Here is a 22,763-nt window from a genome sequence, read left to right on the forward strand (position 1 = left end):
CCAGAACCCCCCCCCCCCCCTCACCCGCACTTTTATACCGTTAGCAGCCCATGGCCAGCCAGAGACAAAGGTGCCCCTTCGTCTCCGGCTAGGCTAGTTTTTTTTTTTTCAAAATAATTATTTTATTTAAAATTATTAAAATAAAATTGAAAGAATTATTTTTAAATACAGTAATCAACATGTCAGCATATTAACAGATAAATAAGTCATTTTAAGTTAAATTGTATAAATTTGTATTGTTTAGGGATCTAATTTTTTTAAAATTCAATGACCCAATTACAATTTAGTGTGTAATTTAATGTCACCTTATTCCATTTATTATTACAAGAATAAAGAAGTGGTGAGCCTTGAGTATCCCTACCAATGGATATTGAGGAGTTTTTGGAATAGTGGAAGATGACATGGAAGATAGAGAATGAGAGAGAAGGAGGTTGAATCATCTGTAAATATAAGTTTTTGGAACAGTACCCTAAATCATATTTGCATCACTGTTTTGCGCATTTCGCGCACAGCAGGCGCCCCCTCGGGCGCGTGCTCTGTGCCTAACACCTCAGACTTTTTATTTTTATTTTTTAAAAATTAAATTTGTTTTATTTTATTTTCACCCCTCCTATTTTTTCTTTCTTAAACACACTTACAAAAACTTATCCAAAACGCGAAAGCTTCTATTGATAAGGATAGGCTAAAGTTTTGAAATGTTGAGATGGGGCCAGTACCCCGTAGTCAGCTAATCGTAGCCACCGGAATCGAAAGTAGAAGAAAATATATTTAGTGAATGGTGAGGTCAGCAATTAGCAATGCAAAACCCTGCTTCATTCGCCCGTATCAACTTCAACATATCAAACCACCAAAATTTGTTACGGTTTGACTTTTGACCAAGATTTTTCAGTAGGGGTGTATAAAAAAATTTGTTCATACACCATCCAATATTATATTTCTATCAACGATAAAATTAATCTAAACTCGACTCATAATCTCATATCACATTAATATAATTTGACTTTTACTCAGAAGAAAGATGGATCTATAGCTCTTTAATATGACATATCACATATATACCCTTACAAAGTTGAGTTATTGGACTTATGTTTTCCAATTTGATTTAAGGCCAATGACCTTGTGGTCCAGTGGCATCAAACCATTCCCTTTATACGGGAGGTGGTGGGTTCGAGGTGGGTTCGAGCCTCAGTTGAGGCAATACTTACTCTTGTGCTTATGTATACTGCATTGTAATAGAGTTAGTAGTATTAAAAAAAAAAAGTTTTCCAATTTGATGAAACGAAAAATAGGTTAGGTGGACAAGACCTGCTTTTCAAACCTTAGGGGTGTATAAGTTTTGTTTATTCATCATATTGATAAAAATAATAAATGACTAAAAATATGAAGTTTAATTTTTTTTTTTTAACGAGATGCTTTAAAATCTTATTTCTCGAATAGTTTTAAACTTATTTTTCAAACAATAATACTTTTAATCTCATCATCACTCTATCACCAACCATGGCATTACTACCTTAACGCATAAGCTTCACCATCTTAATGATCGCATCATTAATGCTATATATTTTAAAATGTGTAAATAATAAGTGAGTAAAATGCCTAATTTCTTAAAACTAAACGTTGATGCCGTTGTGAACCAAGGTGGGGGAGGAATTGGAATTGGATGTGTCCCTGGAAATGAGGAAGGGGTTTTTATTGCCGCTTTTTTATGAGCAGATGTATTTTTATTCCGAAGGTACGTGGTAGAGACTATAGGAGTAAAAGAGGCGCTAAGTTGGTGCAACAATTTGGGTATGCTTTCTCTTTATGTTGAGTGCGATGCACTGCAAATTGTCAATGATATTCATTCTAAACCCTATCATTCTTTATCTAATCTTATTATTGATGATGTAAAAGAGATTATAGAGGGGTTTCCCAGCATTGGTTTCTCTTTTGTTAAACGGTTAGGGAATAAGGTTGCCCATACTTTGGTTAGGAATTCTGTTTCTTTACCTAATTGTGTGGAATGGTTCGATATGCTCCCCCTAATTTCGTTGTTGATGCTTTGGATTCTGACGGTTCTAATTAATACATTTTTAGTTTACTTTCAAAAAAATGTTATAAGTAATAAGAACTGAACATAATACATTTTAATGCATGTTAATGGTCACATTATCATACCAATGCTATATGATACACTGAGTACTGATCGAGGTATAATAGGGCTCATTTGTTGGTATTGACGTGGAGTAACTACGTGAATTTAACTTGGACTCAATTGATCAAACAAGATTCTCTTAGGTACATTTAGAGTTACCATGCATCTTATCAAATAAAAGAAATTATAAATAAATTGTGATTAAAGCAATTAAAATATTCAGTACTTAACAATTTTAACTTTTAAATTAACATTGATGGATTAGGAGCTTGGTCTGTAATGATCAAGTGGGTGTCTGTAGACAGAGATGGGTTGTTTCTCGCATCTAACCTTTGTTCTAACTAGGTTGTTTTGTACGGGTTCCCCCCTCCTTTCTATCACAAAAAAAAAAAAAAAAATTAAATAAATAAATAACATTGATGGATTACATTGATTCGGGCCCTATCAAATAATCCAATCCAATAATCCAATAATTATATAAAGGTAGTAAAATATAAAGACAAAGATAGTGATAAGGAAAAGACAATGAATATTGGTCACGGAGACAAGATTTGTATTGATCATGTAATGCTATTACAAGATATTAAGTCATGTCTTAACAAGATAAAATAGAATGCTTTTATACTAAATAACTCCCAACTACCCTACGAGAAAGAGGGCGGGAGGTTATAACCGTTTTGAACCGCACCCCACGCCACATGCAACACACTGGCTAAAGACTCAGCAGCCTGGCAAAGCACGGGACTCGGCTTAAGTGGCTGAGCGCAGGGCTCGGCCCAAGCCGCGTGCACAAGGCTCGGCCACGCCCAAGCAGCAAGTACTGGGCTCGGCCTGGGTCCAACTTGGCTTGGGCCTGGAGTCCCATGGACTAGTCGGGTTTGACTTCTTTCGCGTTGAATCGCACTAAGTCTATTTTCAATATATCCATCAAGCATTAAAGATAGTAATATGATTCTAATTTTAGGACCTTGTCAAATAGAGTATAATCAATGGGTGAGGGCAAAATCGTGCAGGCATGGAATTGGAGGAGAGAAAAGCAAGGGACACGTCATACTATGGACTCTACAAATTCTGGAGGTGGTGGACCAACTCTTTGGTGCGGTCAAATTAGAGTTGTGTAAAGGCATTGCATTACCATCTACATACTTGCAAGTGTAAGCTATTACAATTTGATTTGGTATTTTCTGTTTTTTTTTATAAAAAAAATAGATGATGTAGATGTTAAGACTTGCAAAAATTGCAAGCCTTTCAAATTTCATAAATGAAGTAGTGGATAGAAAAAGTGCAAGCTTTGTGGCTTTAATCTAACTTTTTTAATTAATTAAAATTATTATTATATTATATTTTGAATGTGGGGTGAAATGGTAGGGCAGTAAAGAAAATTGCGATGGATTGTAATTTTAATAATATGCCAATAAGAATTAAGATATACTTTTTTAAATTTAGTGTATTTTAGGGATGTTGATTAATGTGTTATCTCTTTAATTACCAATAGTTATATTATGAACCTAGGTCCGTCACGCGTATATGGGACCATTCATAGATTATATACATGCAATTAATATTTATATGCATTTAGTTAATAAATTATGTGCATTTATATACATTTATATACATTTAGTTTGCGACTGGGTCAGTCACCCATAATTATGAACCTGGGTCCGTCACCTGTAATTAACATATTATATACATTTAGTTTATTTATAAGTGCATAATTTATTAATTAAATGTGCATAATATGTTAACTGTATATTGTATGTACATGGATCAAGGTCCACAATGTACATAAACTCTGGTCCATAATATGATTTACATTTAATTACTCTTTCACTTTTAAAAATGCGTTTTACTATCATATAATCATATTTATAATTTATTATTACTTTCTTAAATGTCTACAATTTTAACACGCCTTCAAAATGTAATATATATTATAATAATATAATAATAATTACATTTAACTTTATTAAAATAAACAAGTGCGCTAGGAGTGACAGTTTCAGGAAAAGTTAGGATTGCAATAATTTGCAATCCATGCAATCCAACTAGCTCCCGAAAAAAGAAAGGGAAAAAAACACTAATTTGGCTACTTGCCATTAGGGGTGTGGATGGCCTTAAAGCAGAGTAATTGAGATACTTTGCAATCAATTCAACTAATGTGTTTAATTTGTGGTTACATAGTCAAGCAGAGTAATAATAATAATGTAGATCATTTTTATAAATTTGATATTTAAATTTTATGAAATAACTTATATACTACTCCAATATATAATGGCTATATATTATTAACGTTGAAGAAGATAAGAAAATATATGTTGAATGCATGTGCATGACAACAATAGTTAAAAACTTGGAATAGATAACGGCAGAGACGGAGCCACTATGATCTGCCCCACCTTGTACTCAAATAGCATGTAGTAACTCTTCTATATGGGAGGTCATGAGATCGCAAGCCTCAGTGGGGGTGACATTGACTCTTTGTGCTTCTTATTAAATGTTCTTTTATTCTACTTTTTATTAATCAATTAATTAATGTAGTATACACATGTATATTATACTTCATTGTATTCAAATTAAATCAATTAATCGAGAAAAAATTTAAAGTTGACCTAACATAAGTATATTTTTACCACACTCAATTATATTTTTCTCCGACCCTAACTATCATGTAATCTATCAAAAAAAATTATATTGTATTTTATAATGTATATTTTGTCATTGACATTTCTAACATCATTTAAATTTCGCCCCCACTCAGTTGATTTTCTAAATCCGTCCCTAGATAACGGATCGAAAGTTATAACGGTAGGTTTATTTTTGACCAAAATTTTGTATAGGCTATGTTTGGCAAACCTAGCTGAAATGGTAGCTGAAAGCTGAAAAGTAGCTGAAAGCTCGAAGCTGAAATCTGAAGAGCTGTTATGCTTAAAAGTGTTTGGTAAAATTAGCTTTTTGATAAGTTGATAAATGTAAAAAGACTAAAAATGACATCTACATCAAAGTTAAATAATTTTAAATTTAAATAGATTTGTTTACATATTAAAATATAAAATAATGAAATCAATATAATTTAATAAAATATAAAGTAAGAACATATATTTAAAAATATATAAAGTAAAACAAAATGTTTATAATTCATAAAATTAGTTCATTCAAAAATTATTGTTCAAACACAAGTATCAAATTAAAATTACAACGAAACATATTGAAGAAAAAATGCCAAAAGAGTTTTAATTGGAGTGATAAATGATGTCATTTATTTAAAATAATAAGGATAAAGATAGAAAAAGGTTAAGAAGCTACTAGCTTATTTTTGAAAAGCTACCTGAAGTAGCGTTTCAAAATAAGCTCTTATTTTAAGCTACTAGCTTATTTTGAGAGCATTACCAAACAAAGCTTATAGCTTATTAGTAGCTTAAAATAAGCTATAAGCTCCTAAATAAGCTCTGCCAAACACAGCCATAGTAGAACTCTTGCATAATGTTTTTTTTTTAAGTAACTGAAAAATAAGCATAAATGAATGGTATAACTTTCATTCACACTTATTAGTTTTTAGATAATAATAAGGAAAAAATAATGTTAGTTCCTTAATTATTCTACTATTATAAACTTAATCTTTAAATTATAACTCTACTCACTTTTCCTTTTAATTATTTTAAAAGTACCAATTTTTCTCATACTATTCACGAAATTTAATAATTCATCATATTCAACAAAAATATTATATACAACATAGTGTTAAGGAAAACCGAGTAACTTCACATAGAATTTTCTCTTCCCCTATCATGGATTGCCTCATATATGCTAAAGTGCTAAACCCTGCGAATATTATTACTAAAATTTCCTTCCCAAACTGTAGAAATCGTAAACCCTAAGGCGTTTAATTCATAAAATGTTAAATTACTTTTAAAAATATTAAATTACTGAAAATGTTATTAACTAAGATTTTAAACTTGAGAAATTAAATTACTTTATAAGTTAAAATGACGTATTAACAAATAAAATAAAATCTATAGTTAAAAACAATTAAATATGATACATATCCTTTAAAAAAATATCATACATATAATAAACTAACATAAAAGGTATATTATTTATTTATTTATTTATAGTGTGTAAATACTAAATACTCCGTAGAAAATAACAAGACGTCCGTGATGACGATGAATCTGATCCCCAGAAACGTCTCAAGCCACGCGCCTCAGTCGCCATCACTTTCTCTCTCTCTCCCTCTTTCTCTCTCTAACTTGTCTCCCTATATAAGCCTTCCCATCTTTCTCCGCTCTCTACTCATCTCAACGGTAACCAACGTTTCCCATATACGACGTCGTTCGTAAAAAGGAAAATCAGTTTTACTTTATTTTTTTGGTTCTGTAATAATGGAAGCCATGAGTTTCAAAAAGCGAGTTCGCGACGACTCGGACGAGTTGGCTTTCAACTCGCCCGAGGTGAAGCGGCTCAGGGAGAACCTCTTGGACGACCTCGACGATTCCGAGTTCAGCGCCGCGACTCAGGACCTGTATTCGTTCATGAAGAGCTTCGAAGACGAGATTACGGCTTCGCCGTTGCCGGCGGCGGAGTCAGTTTCCGTCGATGATCTGACGGCCGGAACTCGGCCGGATCTCGGATTCCTGTTGGAGGCTTCCGATCACGAACTTGGCCTGCCGCCTCCAACGGCGTCGCCGAGTCGGGTGGAGAACGAGTTGACGACTCAGTTGGTCGGAGTTCCATCGGAATCTATAGAATTCGGTGTCGGCGGTGGTTCGTGGGGACTGGAAGAGCAGATTCCGAGTTGTGACTCGTTCGAGTTGGGAATCCTCGACTTGGAGAATTTTGATTTCAGCGGCGGTGAATATGTAGCGCTAGACGGTTTGTTTGATCATTCGGATCTTGGGTTTGGGTCAACGGATTTTCTAAGATGACCCGGCAGATTACCAACCTAATAGAGCAGCTGCTACTAGAAATTTGTAAAATATTAATTAATTATAATTAAAATATGTCAAATAATTCTTAACTTTATCTCCACAAATTAATTTTTTAACTTAATTTTTTTTTTGTAAAAATAATTTTAAAGTGCAAAAAATATATCATTACAAGTTATAATTGAGACTTTTTAAATGATACTAATGTAATGATTTTAAGTTCATAAAATCATTACTATAAATTCAATCATTTATTCATTATTGCAAGTTCATAAAATCATTATTATAATTTGATAATTTTGTTAGAACTGGATCCACTATAAACTGAGTATAGAGGTACATAACGAGATAAGAAAATAATAATTATTAACTTGAGGCCCTAGGCCTAAAAGAATACGTACAAAGTCTGAAATACTGACCCAAAATCCGCTAGAAATTGAACCTTAACCTGCCAACTGGAAAAGTAAGACTCAGATCAATGGACCAGAAAGAGGGTTTTGGTGAGCCCCAGAAAGAGGGTTTTGGTGAGCCAATAAATGGTGATGCCCCTGACCTGCCAACCGCAGAAATAAGACTCAGATCCATTGACCAGAAAGAGGGTTTTGGTGAGCCAATAAATGGTGATGCTTGACAAATTACGGCATCGAGTTGCCTTTAATATTGGTCGTGTCCCAAACTACTTTGCTTCCAGCGCACTCCAATGTAAAAGTGAAACTTCATGTCCTTCAGTATACAAGATCTTGAGTGACTTGGTAGTTTAGAACTTGTGATATTATGTTTGAGGTCATGGGTTTAAATCTTGTTAGTTGCACTTTCTTTAACATTTTGTTTTACGCTTGGATCAATACTTTCTCAATAAAATGGGCTCTCGGATCTCATGTCCCTATCATAATTTATAACTCATTTACGTCAATACTGTATGTCCATTCTTCAAAAATCACTATTGCAAGTAACTATTGTAGAGTTATTAAATTATCATTGCAGATTCATAAAGTAATTATTTTAGGCTTATTGAAGTTAGTAATGTATGTTCATTAATTAATTATTATAGATTTATAAAGTCATTATTAATGATTTATAAATGTACAAATTTAGATTCATCACACAATTATTAAAATGGTATATTTTTAATATAAATATATAAATAACAATAATAATAATAGTAATAATAATACTAATAATACAAAGCTACTTTGATTATGGGAAAGCTTACAACTGCAATTCGAAGGTACACTCTAAGTGAAACACATCTTGTGACTTTAGCTAGTAGATTGTCAATTGCTGACCAGTTCAAATTAAGAAGAGCTCCCATAGATAATTGAATTTGAAATTTTGTAATTGCAAACCAACTGTCTGACTAACTTTGTCAGGGTCTTCCCATTATTATAAAGGCAACCCCACAAGAGTATTAAATTTTTTTGTTGCCATTTTGGGGGGAGATGGGGAGAGAAAAAGATGTAAATTAAAAAAAAAAAAAAGTATTAACACACCTAGAGACACGCGTATGGCGGCATGGATAAGTAGTTCTTTTTAGTGTAGGGTCCACAAAAAATTTGTATTGTTTTTTTAGTACTATTGACTCTGTTACAATGTTCATACATACTTTCTCAACCTACTAAAAGCACAAAAAGCCAACACTCCCATTAGAGATCAAACATATGACCTTTCACTTAGAAGGGTCACAACTATGCCGCTTGGGACAAAGCTTTTTGACTTATTATTTATTCTAATATTTTTTTCAAATAATAGTTATTTTTATTAACGATGTAAAGATAAATGAGTATTATATGAATTGATGTGGAGAAAAAAACTTTCATTTACAATGGTTGATTAGAGATGCCTATATGCCAATTCAATATTGGCTGAAACGACACAAGGCATTTGAATTGTGAACGGAAAATTATTTTGTGTACTCTGGTTCACCTTGCAAGGTAAATTTAGGTCTAAAAATACACAATTTACAATTTACATATTGAATGTTCATAATTTACATATTGAATGTTCAAAATTTTACATATTAAATGTTCACAATTTATTCAGTATGTAAATTGTGTATTTTGATCTGGATCTACCTTGCAAGGTGAACACGGATCCTTGGGATAACTATTGATTTTGAACTCTGGCAAAACAATTTCATGCGGGCTGCGACATTCCAACATTATTGCATGGACCATGGTCCACACAGCTGTGTGGACCAAAAATAAAAAGTACATTATTTTTGTACTGAAGGTACATTATTTTTATACTGTAGGTACATTATTTTAAGGTACATTATTTTTGTACTGAAGGTACATTATTTGATATATAATGTCAAATAATGTACCTACAATATAAAAATAATGTACTTTCAGTATAAAAATAATATACTTTTTATTTTTGGTCCACACAGTTGTGTGGACCATGGTCCATGCAATAATTTGCCTTCTTTAGTTTATTTAAGTAGCCCAGACCATCTTAACCAATTAGTCTGCTTGGTACAATTAGTCCTATTAAAGGATCAAACCAATTTGCATTGCCTAATCAATAAGCAGTCCATTACGAGTTGACACAATAAAATTCATAACTCGACTTAGGGCAAATTATTAATGGTACACATAACTGTGTGAACCATGAATGCTGATAATTTTATTGGGACCGGGTCTACCATAAATCGGGTATATGGGTACAGAATGGGGTAGGAAGAAAGCAGCTTTATTACCCGGGGTGCTAGGCCCAAAATAGCACATACAAAGTCCGAGGTATTGGTCCAAAACGGCGACCCCAAGAATACATAAATAATAAATATTATAGCGCTAAGGAATTGAGTAGGGCCCAAAATGGCGGCTCGAATAATAAATAAATAAATAAATAAACAAGCTAGGCACCTAATAAATAAAACAAAATTAAATATGTTGACAGGAGAAAGAAGACTCACACCACTGGACCAGGAGGCGTTTGGTGAGCTAATGGATACTTTTTATATTTATACAATTGAAGGACTCGCGGAGTGTTGACAAATGGACGAGCCTTCATTCTTGGCTACACTTTCCTTTTCCCTTGACAATAAAAATGGACACTCTGCTTGGGCCTGGTGGACAGCATCAGATAGCCTTCATTCTTGGCTACACTTTCCTTTTCCCTTGACAATAAAAAGACACCCTGCTTGGGCCTGGTGGACATCATCAGATAGCCTTCATTCTTGGCTACACTTTCCTTTTCCCTTGACAATAAAAATGGACACCCTGCTTGGGCCTGGTGGACAACATCAGATAGCCTTCATTCTTGGCTACACTTTACTTTTCCCTTGATAATAAAAATGGACGCCCTGCTTGGGCCTGGTGCTCGGTGGGATGAAGATACTCGCCAAGTTGCTTCCACTGAGGCTCGAACTCACTCCCATCCATATGGAAGTGTAAACCAGGTGTCACTAGACCATAAGGTATTTGACAACAAGATTGTTAGTATTAAAGAGAATTGGTATTTCAAGCCTTAGGTTCAGCCATAGTCAACATAAATCGTTGCGCCGTCAACATTAGTATTAAAGAACAAAGAATTTTATCAATTTTAGGTGTGGATGTAGAACTTGATCCCGAGGAGCACCTCCGAGTATGGCGTTTTCAGGCCACTGCAGTGGGCGGAAATCTCAGAGTCATCTCTCCACGCCGCCAGTAGATCCTGCCGCACTCGCGAGTTCATTGCGCCAGTGTAGAATGCTATTATTCACAACAGTCGCAAACAAAAGTCGCATCATATGCATAGACTTTGGACAATTTCACATAGGATCCAAAACATCCTCGTTTCTACACCACAAGATTTCCATTCAACATGGGAATTCCAGCGGCTTTCGCATTAGTCGACAAATCTCCTGGCCGCTGCCAGATATACGGCATGGATGCGTCCTTGTGCGCCACGTACCCCGGTAGGAAATAGTTGGAGGAGCAAACCACCTGAATCGCGTTCATCTTCACCTTCACCGCCTTCTCAATCGCCGACCTTTTGACGGAGTGACAATAGACGTAGAAAGACGATTTCGCCGCTTACATTAAAGATTAATTGGTTACTTAAAATTTTTCGGTGAGACATTGCCGACAATTTGACCGGAGTGAGAAATTGAATAGTTAAAATACTAAATTAACAGTTCTGAAAGTCTTGAATTACAATTAACAAGATCCAATACTTATAGGATTAAAATTAAAATTTATTCTTAATTTTTTAAAGTGAGAAAATATTGGATAGTTGCGGATAACTTTAGCATTATCTCTCATGTGCTTCCTTATACAATATCTATCTTGCTCGGCAGACTCCAATCCTTTCCTTCTTAATACCATCCCAACCTACCCGCCAACTACTCTCTTTCTGTGTTTTTTTCGTCACGCGCTCCTCATACTACACTTTTACTTTCCCTACTCGTCACGCATCCAGCATGCGCGTGGAACTTATTTTCAACACAACTGCGAATTGCCCGATCAAATATACTTTAGGTTCACAGTTGTAATCCTTGCTTGTACTCTCGGGTTTCTTCGTCTTCCTTCGATCGAAGCGGTGATCCAAGTTATCGGAAATAAAGAAAAATATAGAGAGAAAATATGAAAATTTTCGTGAAGACTCTAAAGGGTACCCACTTTGAAATCGAAGTGAAACCTGAAGATACGGTAATCTAATTTTGTCACATTTTATTTATTTTTTAAAAAATTTTCTGATGATATATATGTGTGTGTGTGTGTGTGTTTGCAGTTGTGTTTATGTGGTTGATAGGTTCTGGAGTTGAATTCTTTTGTTTTTTGATTGTTCTTAGTTGAATTGTTTGAGAGTTAGGGTTTTTGTGGATGATTAGACTGAAGTCGTTATCCTCGTGACGAATGAGTGTGTTGGTATAGGAATTCGGATCAGTTTCGTTGAATTATAGTGTTTTTAGGATATTTGGATTCTTTATGGATTTAATGTATTGGTAATTCATGGAATTAGCTTGTTTAATGCTGGTTTTTTAATGGGACAAGTGAATTCATGAAGTTCCTGGACTAAGATTGGGGCTTTTATAGGTTTTTGATTGTTTTGTGAAGTTAACTGTATTTTTCCTCTTTTTTTTCCCTTAATTTTTGTGTTCCACAGCTTCTGAACTGAGAGAAAGCTGTGGTTTATCAATTTTTGATTTAGGATATAATAGATATTTAAACTTGTAAGTTTACTAGGTTAATGCAGCTGATGTGTATGCTTGGCATTCATGTTGGCATTGGAATCTGTACATTACATATGGTTTATGGATCAGGATCTCTCCTGGTTTGACTTTAAACTTTTATCATGCCAATAATCTCTTCTATTAAGTTCTTTCAACAAATGTTGATTATTTCACTTTTGACTATTTTCTGTACTATGAGCCTATGACTAGGAATGATCATAATATTGTTAAACCTGGGACTTTGTTGTGAACTCTTAATTTTGTAGTGAATATGCTATTAATTTAATAATTTCTATCATCCATACCTCTTACCCCTGTGCCTCCTACCAAAGATGCAAAGGGCGGGTTATTTTTGTCATGTCAGGTGGTTGAAAAAAAAAGAAAGAAAAGAGGCTTCTTTCTTCGAAATTGCCCTTCTTATTTCCCCTTTATGCATGACAACATTGGAGTAGGAGGGATCAAAATCTTTCCTTATGTATGTATATATATATGTGTGTGTGTGTGTGTGTGCATATTATATACACACATATATAGAGAAATTCTACAATGTCGAAAAGGCACTGTGCCTACTACTATAAATAAAAAATGGCTGAGGCCTATTTGTAAATAGAATGATAATTATTTACAAAAAGGCCAGCTCTCCATTCTATTTATAGTAGTAGGTATTGTGCCTTTATATACACACGCACACACACACTTAAGGGTTATTAACTAGAGGATAGTCCACATTTATTAGTTCAGGTTGGTTCTATTTCTTTTTCTAGAGTGATAGTTCATACTTTCTTTCTTTCACAGTTTTTGCTTGATCACTGTCTAATTAACCTAACCATGCTTATATAAGGTCCTCATTAAACCCATCTTATCAGACTTGTTATGCATGACTTATTAACACTTTACAATTTGTGTTCTTCACTGATACTACCAATACTAGCTGTAGGGAAACTAAAGCTATTTAGGTAGGTGCCAAAGGTAGTGACTAGTATGTGGAATCTGTATAATTATAGTTAAATAAGGAAATGCACAGGCATAAAAGCTATTGATAGACAGTTGATGTTAAAGGATTTTGACTTGTGAGAGGAAAACTTGAGTAAATGTAGTTGCGGTCTAAATGAGGGAAAGGAATGAAGAGACAGTAACTATGATGATGTGATTTAGGTATTATGGCTAGATTATTCACAATGAGTCAATGACAGTGGTGGTTGAGGCACACTTGCCAAAAACAATTGCTTCATCGCTAAAGCGATGAAGTGATTGCCAGCGACAAGTCTTCGCTTCGGCAGATATGCACTAAAGTGGACCAAAGCTAGTGAAGCAAAATCGTTAGTAAAAGTATGCCTTTCTACAAAAGGCGAAGTCAACGGATCATCACTGAAAAATTAGAGCTAACATAAGATTACCTTGTACACTTCTTTATGCGAAGGCAGGTACAGTGGTACACTATCTTCTTTTTTCTTCATCCATCATCTGCCACTTTTCTTCTTCTGCATCTTCTGCAATGCAGTTCACTGTTCATGTCTTTTTTATCTAGTTTGTTTAACGTTTGTTTTTTTTGTTTTGTTTTGTTTTGTTTTGTTTTTTTTTTTTTTTTTGACATTTTCTTCTCACTTCGTCTCAGTCTCTGCGGGTTTTCTCTGATGAATGCACTGGGAACTCTCTGTAGGCAGAGGGTTATACCCCTTTGTGGAATCTCTCAAGTGGAGGGTGTATAACTCTGTCCTCAACTCCACCGGACACAGTGTTATACACTCTATCCACTACTCTACAACTTCACAAGACATTACTTAATTTTATACTTTTAATTAAGTTGTAATTTATTAGATTATTTGTAAAGAGATCAATAAATATTGATAATTGATGAATAATTAAATATTATGAGAATATAATTGTATTATTCTGCTCTCGTTTTATCAATTGTAGTATTTTATACATTTGTAAAAACTAAAAAGTGACTGTCAATTGTTTAATGGATATATACATGGACGGTTGAGGAAACAATATTCTTGTATTACTATAAAATGCTGATGTCAATTGCAATATTTTTGAGTCATATCATTTTCAATTATAAATTTTAATGTTTCACCTTTATAAAGTTTGGGTTGAGGTGGTAAAGTTAATATGAAGATAAAAGCACAGTGAGCTAGGTCAAGGTGTCTTTTTCCCTCCTCTAGAGTGATATGTGAGTACATGTTCACATAAAGTTGAGTGACAAAATCTTTTGTACCTCATTGTTTTGCTAGGCACAATTATGATGTTAAATGTGCTGGTCTTGCCTGAATCATGATGTTAAATGTTATTTCTAAGAAAAATTTGGCTTTTTAGGTTGCTGATGTGAAGAAGAGCATAGAAACTGTTCAGGGATCAAATGTTTATCCTGCTTCGCAGCTGATGCTTATCCACCAGGGAAAAGTTCTTAAAGATGGCACCACATTGGAAGAGAATAAAGTTGCTGAAAATAACTTTGTTGTGGTGATGATGACAAAGGTAATTTTGAGTTCTGTTACTAATGTTAAACTGTAAACCCATTCTTCTTCTTCTTTTTGAGTTGTTATACTGTGAGTCTGTGCTCACCTTGCATGGTGACCTTGTGAATGGATTCATTGTATTTCTAATTTAAACTTGTCTCCATTTCAAATCAAATTCTTCAGAGTCATGTCACATTCATCATAATTCATCAATTTGAATTTTGACGTATTTGACATGGTAATAATTGACTGAAGTTTACATACAAAGTTTGTAAATTCAACAACTTATGGCTCACCTTGCAAGATGAGCCTAAGATCATGGTATTATGTGATGGTATGAAAGATGTAGATGGGAGGATATGTCTGACCTCGTCTTTTTTCATGCTTTCAAATTTGGGAGATGCATGATTGTTTTGAAATGATTATGTTATGTTTTCTTTACTGGTTTTTTCTTATTCTTTTATCTGCTTATTTATTTTTTTTGTCTGTGGTATTTTAAGAGTAAGAGCTCATCTGGAGAAGGCTCAGCATCGAGTACAGCTACAACTAAGGTTTGGAACACTATGTTCTCTTGTTTTACATTTCCATTTTTCTCTTTGCTAGCTGTGAGTAGTAACAGTACTTTGCTACTTGCTTCGACTGTAGTCTAATTCTTTTACAATAAAGCGCTTAAGGGGTATAGTTATTGACTTATTGGTGGTTAATTTTCTCCCCCTTAGGGCACAATAGGTTCTACTTTTCTTTTCTTCTTCTTCTTCTGTTGTTTTATCCTATTTTATTTTGTTGTGATCAATAAGATAAAAGATCTTATTATGACTTGCTAACAATGCTTCTAATTAGTTTGACAACTTTTTCACCTTTGTTGACAGACAATTGCACCTGCTAGCTCAACTTCTGCATCAACAGCTCCAGTGTAAGTTTTCCTTATTCAGTTAATTCTTAAGGGTTTTGTTTTTGGCCTATGTGGAAGGTGGCTCCACCTTAAGCTAATGTCTCAAGTCTAGAAGCATGTTTAAGCCTGGTTAATAATTTACCATGTCTCGACCTTGACTTGGTCTTGGCTCTTGTTATGTCTAAATAAGCTGATGTGGCTTAGGTGAGTAATCTACTCCGTATTATATAACAGGCTCATCTTGATCTCCAAGTCTATAACCAGCCAACAACATTGTTTGGGGTTGATTTGTTAACTTATAGACCAAATTCAAGCTTGAGTTCAACTATTTATAACCAGCCAAAAGAAGTGTTTGGGCTTGTTTCATACTTTCATGACCTTAGAAATCACTTATGAGCTAGGTTTAATGATCCAAACCGAACAAACCTATAAGGGTCTTGCTAAAGTGATAGTTCTAGCTGCTAGTACACACTTCTAAAAAAATCCTATTGCAGCCCCACTCCAGCTCCTGCCTCAGCTCCTACTCCAGCTCCTGCCTCAGCTCCAGCTCCAGTTCCAGTTCCAGTTCCTGCCCCAGCTCCCACTCCTGCACCAACTGCTGGGTAAATCTCAATCTTCATGTGCTGGATATCAGTTTTTATATCTATATGTATATATACCAAACTTGTGAATGAATTGTCTGATGCATTCAATATGCAGCTCAGGAGATGTCTATGATCAGGCAGCTTCCAACTTGGTTGCGGGGAGCAACCTTGAGGGAACAATCCAGCAGATTCTTGACATGGGTGGGGGAACCTGGGATAGGGAAACTGTTGTTCGAGCCCTTCGTGCTGCTTTTAACAATCCAGAGAGAGCTGTTGAATACCTGTATTCTGTAAGTCTCCTCACCCTGTTTCGATTTTTGCATGTGAATTTTCTGGCATCATCTGGTTAATGACAGAGTATGTTGGAGGAAATGTCTTAGTCTAGTAGGCACAAGAACTTGTTTGATGGACACGGAACTGTCGCACTATCTTGTTTGTTATTACCTATCTAGACATTGTTTACTGTCTCATTTATAGCATAAATACCAGATAGAAATGTAGAATATTTCTGCCCTCTTGTTTCTATATGCACATATTAGAGCCTACAACATTACAGTTTAATTGGATTACTGTAATATTCTTTTGTTCCTTTTCAGGGCATCCCTGAGTCGGCTGAAGTTCCTCCTGCTGGAGGAAACCCCCCTCCCGTTCTGCAGCCTCCTAACCAGGAAGCTCAGCCTCAGCAAGCTGCACAACCAGCACCTGTTCCTTCTAGTGCACCAAATGCAAATCCTTTAGATTTATTCCCGCAGGTATATTGTTAAGCCAGCATTGAAGATGCTTTGATGTCTATCCTCTGTATAGTGGCTTCTAACCTTTTCTTTTTGCAGGGTCTTCCCAACATTGCTTCCTCCAACACTGGTGGAGCCAACACCTTAGAATTTTTACGCAATAGTCAGCAAGTACATCTGCTACTCTTGTTCTACTTTTCCGATTTCTCATTCTCTCCGTGCTTGTCACCTATCATTCCTTCCTCATGCTAGGAATAAAGGAAAACATTAGCTAGCTAATGCCTTTTTACTACTATTTTGTTCTCAGTTCCAGGCCTTACGAGCAATGGTTCAGGCCAATCCACAAATCTTGCAGGCATGGCTCTCTCTTACAGAATTCATCTATTAACTAGTTTATTCATGAGGCTAACTAAATATATATACCTGTAATTTCTGTTATGTTTGGCAGCCCATGCTTCAGGAGCTGGGGAAGCAAAATCCTCATTTGATGAGGCTCATACAGGAGCACCAAGCTGATTTTCTTCGTCTTATCAATGAGCCAGTTGAAGGAGGAGAAGGGTACTTTTGACTATTAGCTTTTATATTCGATGAACTCTGTCTACAGACTAATTGTTCTTCTCTTGATTTTAGCAACATATTGGGGCAGCTTGCTGCATCAATGCCTCAGGCTATACAAGTAACTCCCGAGGAGCGTGAAGCAATAGAACGTGTAAGTGGTTGCACTTAGTCTTGATTATGATTTGTGTGTGCTTTCTTTGATTTCCTCTGGAGATTCTTTTGATGATTTTCGTTTCCCTTTCATCGGATGGTGTACTTCACACATGGCTGCTTACAAGCCTTACAAAGTCATAAATGATAAATTCATATTCGCAATATGCCTGCTTTGTGCTTTTTATGTCTCAAAATAATATTTTAATCTAGAGCTGTGTTAAACCTTCTTCATTTGGATTGTTATTTTATGCTGATAGTTTTTAGAGCCTCCTCTAGGCACCACTTCACTAAGCCTCATGAAGTGTTACTATATAACAAAATTGTCCTCGTACTTTTGCTGCAGCTTGAAGCAATGGGATTTGATCGAGCACTCGTGTTGGAGGTATTCTTTGCATGCAACAAAAACGAGGAGCTAGCAGCTAACTACCTCTTAGATCACATGCACGAGTTTGAGGATTGATGTCAGTCGGAAAATGGAAATGTTGAGTCGGAGCAATTTCTGTGTGTGGGCACAGCCAGCATGCATGCATAATAGCCATTCACGTCCTGTCAAGTGCTAGATAAGAGGGACATTTGAAGAAAAAGAATGTAACTATGTTGTCTTTCTTTGTTTAGAGTTTTAATCTCCTCCTCCCAGTCCCAGTGTTTAATTTGACTTACAGTCTAGCGCATTGATATGATTGGAACTATATAAGCGTTTTTAATTAGTTTGTAGGGATATTTCTACGCGACTTTAATGTTGGACTCCGGAGTTTGCACAGATTGCTTTTATATGCACTTTCAACATTTTAATCGTTTTAATTTATAGCCAGCCCTTCTCAATTTATTAGCATACTTTTATAACCCCCTCTATTATATACAAGTTATTTCTCTTTCAGGGATGCAGATAGCATAATAGTATTATATGATAACATCGTGGGAAGGTTTCACGAAGTAGTTATTGCTAATAAATTTAGGCTGCTAACAAACAATGTAGCCCAAAGCTTAAGAACAGAAAATGGAACTACATCATGGGCAAATAGTTCAAGCTTTAGATGGTTTAACTACATCTTAGGAAGCTCCATTGTTATTTGGACTTAAAGGTATTTTTTGTCGAGGTTCCAATCATAACACTAAAATGTAAGCTCAAAGCAACCTCCTCCTTTTCCTTCTTTTCCTTTCTTCTATATCATATTGTTCTTCTTAAACTTGCCATTTTTGTTATTGAACTTTTTCTGATTTTTGCTTTGGTATTCAACATCATACTTGAACCTGTTATCTTTTGCACTAGTCTCAATAACATTAGCCTTGAAGTGATTAACCTCTTCAATTTTCAAGCTAATGATTAGATCTTAGAATTGTGATGACACATTTTTTTATGGTTCAACTTCTTACAAAAATCATACCAATAATTAGGCAATTTTCAATCAAAACATTGACTTGAAGGGCTTCACACATTTTCATACCTTCGGATAGCATGTCTGTAAATTATACTCTATCAAATATACTTCCTGATGTGGCAAGCATGTAGCCCATCAACTATAATGAGGTTTGGCTTTTGGTTTTTAATTTTGATTTATTTCAATTTTAGTCTTCAATTTTTTTTTTAAATCACTTTTAATCCAAAATATTTTAAACTACAAATCCTATAAAAGAACAAGCCAAATCATAAATATTTATTGCCTTCCTTGAAAAACTTTGACAAAATTCTGTAAATGTCTCTCCTTGCACCCAAAGAAAAAGCAAAAGAAAAAAAAAATGAAAGTACAGCATACATTGTAGCAAAATATATTGCTAGAAATGATGAACCACTATCTTTCAATCAATCTTTCCTAAGCCCAAATAGTCTGGTTGGCATGACAGTAAAGATACTTTATCAGTCTTTATACTCACCATCTACATTGTCAAACTGTCAGGGTTCTCAACAATCTTCGAAAATGTTTGAAGGAAGGCAGCCAAGTCAGCACCATAGATGATTCGGTGATCAGCTGTGACATTTACCTATAATGTTTTTTGGGAATTTCAGTTTAGAGTACCTTAAAGAAAGTTGCCTTGACATAATGAAATCGCAGACAAGCAGCCAAGAATACCTTTTGCTTTACAGTAAATTATGGAGTGTATATAGGTAAAATGAAGGGATATAAGGTCACGTGCTTCAATATTAAGCAGTGTATACACGGCTTGCCGAACTTAGGCTATTTCCAATTGCAGATAAAGGATTGTTATGTGAAATCTTAAGGCATATTTGCATATAAAAGTAAAATAAATTGGATTGAAACAAGGTATTAAATCATGTTTTCCTAACAAAGTCTGTCAAAGTTGTCTAGTTCTTGACTTCTTCGCATTACAGCTGTAATTTCTTTTACTTTAATTTTAATTGAGTCCCACCCCACCGTGGGGCGGTTCCAGGCTGACCTGCTATCTTCAGCCCACTTTGACACCTCTATTATTGACAGTACAAATGGAAACCGGGGGGGGGGGGATGGATTGGCAAGGGCAAGTCTTTAACCTTAACCTATGGAAAGGTAACCTTCACCATACTATAGCCTTACTCTCATCCACCCAATATTAGTTGGTCGGGTAACACTTGTGTGAGACCACATCAAGGGTCTCAATCTGTGAGATAGGTCAGATCTTTGATTAATGAGGTCAAAACCTGTCTCACGAATTGAGACCTGTAAGACGGTCTCACACAAGTTTTTGCCAAGTTGGTCTAGTTCAAGTACTTAGCTCTAATTCACAGGCTCACTTCAAACCCACGTATTAGAACCAGAAGTGGCAGTAAAAGTAATCAAAGATGGTAAAGAGTAATTAATGATAATATGGATAGACAGATGGTAGACACATACCAGCATCCTGTTTTTGACGCTAAAGAATCCGTCAGCATCAGTAACAACAGTAGGTTTTGATGCTCCAACGGCCATAATAGCTCCCTGAACACCATTAAGTTGTTTTAAATTAGCTGCCAGTTTGTACGGGCATAATAACTCATGATCACAAACCAAAACATTGCTGGATATTGTTCTAATACCTGGCCTGGAGGAAGAATAGCATCAAATCTATCCACACCAAACATTCCCAGGTTTGATAATGTGAAAGTCCCTGAATTAAAAACAATAATAATATCCAGTCGGTCATGTATTAGCAGATGAAATAGTAAGTTGCCGATCAAATGCACCGCAGCAGTTACCTGTAGTATACTCGTGTGGTTGAAGTTTTTTAGCCCGAGCCTTATCTACCAGTTCCTTCCACTTTTGAGACAACAAATACAGGTCCAACTACACCGTCACAAGACACTTCATAAGAATTAACAATAAATTGAACACCTTTCTCAGGCAAATTATACACGATCCAACCAATGTAAATCGATTAAAGTTTCTGCTTTTGAATTGGAAAAGAAAATCGCGTGTATTAACTCTACCTTGTCAGCATCCTCAAGTACAGGGGTTATCAATCCGCCATTAATAGACACTGCAACAGCAATATTTATGCTGCTATTGTAAGTAAAACTCTTCCCGTCCTTGCAAGTTGCATTCACAACTGGATGCTGAGCCAATGCCATTGCTGCAGCTTTGGCTAACAGTGCGGTCATAGTGACTCCCTTTGCCTTAACCTGATATTCATTCAATTCCACATGATCTCAAACCTCAACATCTAATAATTCTGATAAACATGAACCATATCGCACTCCTATTCAACTTAATAAATACACTTACTCTATCATATTTTACCTATCCTATTTACTATTCATCAGTCAAACAAACTCTTTCTTCTTTGTTTATTTTCTTTAGTTTAAAAATCTATAAATTTTGTATACTAATACTAAACTCAATATTATGAAAAATTAAATTAAAAATAACTTAATTCAAGCCTAGCTAACCGAACCGAATCAAACACATAAAATCAAACAACTAAAAAAACTCTGAAAACCAGTAATTTGAACCAATGTACCTTGGCATAGAGAGCATCAAGGGCGTCAGTAGAAATGGGATACCCAACACGAAAAGTGGGTACAGAGAGGCTATCTACCATGTTCTTGGAAACCGCAGATTGCATTGCGGTGAAAGGGACGACTGTTGAGCCTGGAATCTCAGGATAGCTTGCTGGGGAAGTTTTAGCAGGGGACGAAGCAGCAGGAGCGGCGGCCTCAAGAGGCGCAACGCTGCTCTTCTTAGGCGTAATTCCGGCAGCTTTCTCTACATCCTCCGCCGTAATTCTCCCGAAAGGCCCAGTCCCGGCCACTTTATTGATGTCAATTTTGTGTTGTTTTGCAATCTTCTTCGCATACGGTGTCGCAACTATCCTCCTCGGCCCCTCCGGAGCCGCCGCAGGCGGCGGAGGAGCAGCAGCTTCAACTTTAGGAGGGGGAGAATCAGTAGTAGGCGGAGGCGATGAGCCGGAACCAACGGATTGGGCTTTAGCTTTGGCCTCAGCGATTTCGTCTTCAGTCTCGGCTAAAAGCCCGATCGGCGCGCCGACGGGAGCCGTCTCGCCGTCGTTAACAACAATAGCCGCCAAAATGCCATCATAAAAGGTCTCCACATCCATATCCGCTTTATCCGACTCAACCACCACAACCGCCTCGCCTTTGGAGAGCACATCGCCCTCGGACTTCACCCACGAGACGATCTTGCCCTCGGTCATGGTGGAGCTAAGCGCCGGCATGAAGATCTCGCGGATCTTCGATTGGATAGCGGGGAGGCTGCGGCGCCGCATTCTGGTAGGGAACGAGGCGGAACTGAGGCGGCGGAGGGGCTGAGCAGAGGAGACGGAGGAAGAGAATGAGAGAGCTGGGGATTGGGATTGAAGGAGCGACGCCATTGAAGAGTTGAGTTGTGGGAATGCGAAGCTCCTGTGAGTGTTAATTGCAGATTTGCAGTATTGTATGGATGAGCAATGAGAAATTGGTATATGGAGAGTGAAGGGGGAAAATGGGGGCGGAGAAGACGAGGGAGACTCAGTTTGAGCAATCCGCCAGTTGTGGAAAATGTTACAAAAATAAAGTTCGTTGGGCTAACTCATCAAAACAAGTTGCAAGTACAAGTTATTAAGGAGGTTTTTTTTATAGGTAAAGGTCTCTCAACAATTATTATACCATAAACCGAGTTATTGTGAACTCTGATAATAAAATTATGTACCATCAGTTAATATATTACGTCCCGTTAATCGTTCCTATACATGTAAACAAATAAT

At 35.9% G+C, this 22,763-nt stretch overlaps 3 protein-coding genes across 3 annotated transcripts; 2 read left to right on the forward strand and 1 right to left on the reverse strand.

The window, feature by feature from the left end:
- The first annotated feature begins 6,438 nt into the window (after positions 1 to 6,438).
- Positions 6,439 to 7,153, forward strand: LOC116024949. Its single transcript, XM_031265992.1, has one exon. The coding sequence runs from the start codon at positions 6,514 to 6,516 to the stop codon at positions 7,054 to 7,056; it is 543 nt and encodes a 180-aa protein (XP_031121852.1). The 5' UTR covers positions 6,439 to 6,513; the 3' UTR covers positions 7,057 to 7,153.
- Positions 7,154 to 11,369: 4,216 nt separating this feature from the next.
- LOC116025272 (ubiquitin receptor RAD23c-like) lies at positions 11,370 to 18,412 on the forward strand. Its single transcript, XM_031266446.1, has 12 exons — positions 11,370 to 11,687; positions 14,531 to 14,692; positions 15,174 to 15,224; positions 15,543 to 15,586; positions 16,060 to 16,167; positions 16,265 to 16,439; positions 16,746 to 16,901; positions 16,980 to 17,051; positions 17,188 to 17,235; positions 17,329 to 17,438; positions 17,511 to 17,589; positions 17,935 to 18,412. Exons 1-12 carry the CDS (start codon positions 11,622 to 11,624, stop codon positions 18,049 to 18,051), a joined length of 1,188 nt encoding a protein of 395 aa, XP_031122306.1. The 5' UTR covers positions 11,370 to 11,621; the 3' UTR covers positions 18,052 to 18,412.
- Positions 18,413 to 19,219: 807 nt separating this feature from the next.
- On the reverse strand, positions 19,220 to 22,585 carry LOC116025875 (dihydrolipoyllysine-residue acetyltransferase component 4 of pyruvate dehydrogenase complex, chloroplastic). Its single transcript, XM_031267250.1, has 6 exons — positions 21,522 to 22,585; positions 20,992 to 21,183; positions 20,761 to 20,848; positions 20,602 to 20,672; positions 20,420 to 20,503; positions 19,220 to 19,571 (listed from the first exon to the last, which is right to left on the reverse strand). The coding sequence occupies exons 1-6, from the start codon at positions 22,389 to 22,391 to the stop codon at positions 19,467 to 19,469; spliced, it is 1,410 nt and encodes a 469-aa protein (XP_031123110.1). The 5' UTR covers positions 22,392 to 22,585; the 3' UTR covers positions 19,220 to 19,466.
- Between the last annotated feature and the right edge of the window lie 178 nt (positions 22,586 to 22,763).

This window comes from Ipomoea triloba, chromosome 7, assembly GCF_003576645.1.
Source record: "Ipomoea triloba cultivar NCNSP0323 chromosome 7, ASM357664v1".
Taxonomy (NCBI): Eukaryota; Viridiplantae; Streptophyta; class Magnoliopsida; order Solanales; family Convolvulaceae; genus Ipomoea; species Ipomoea triloba.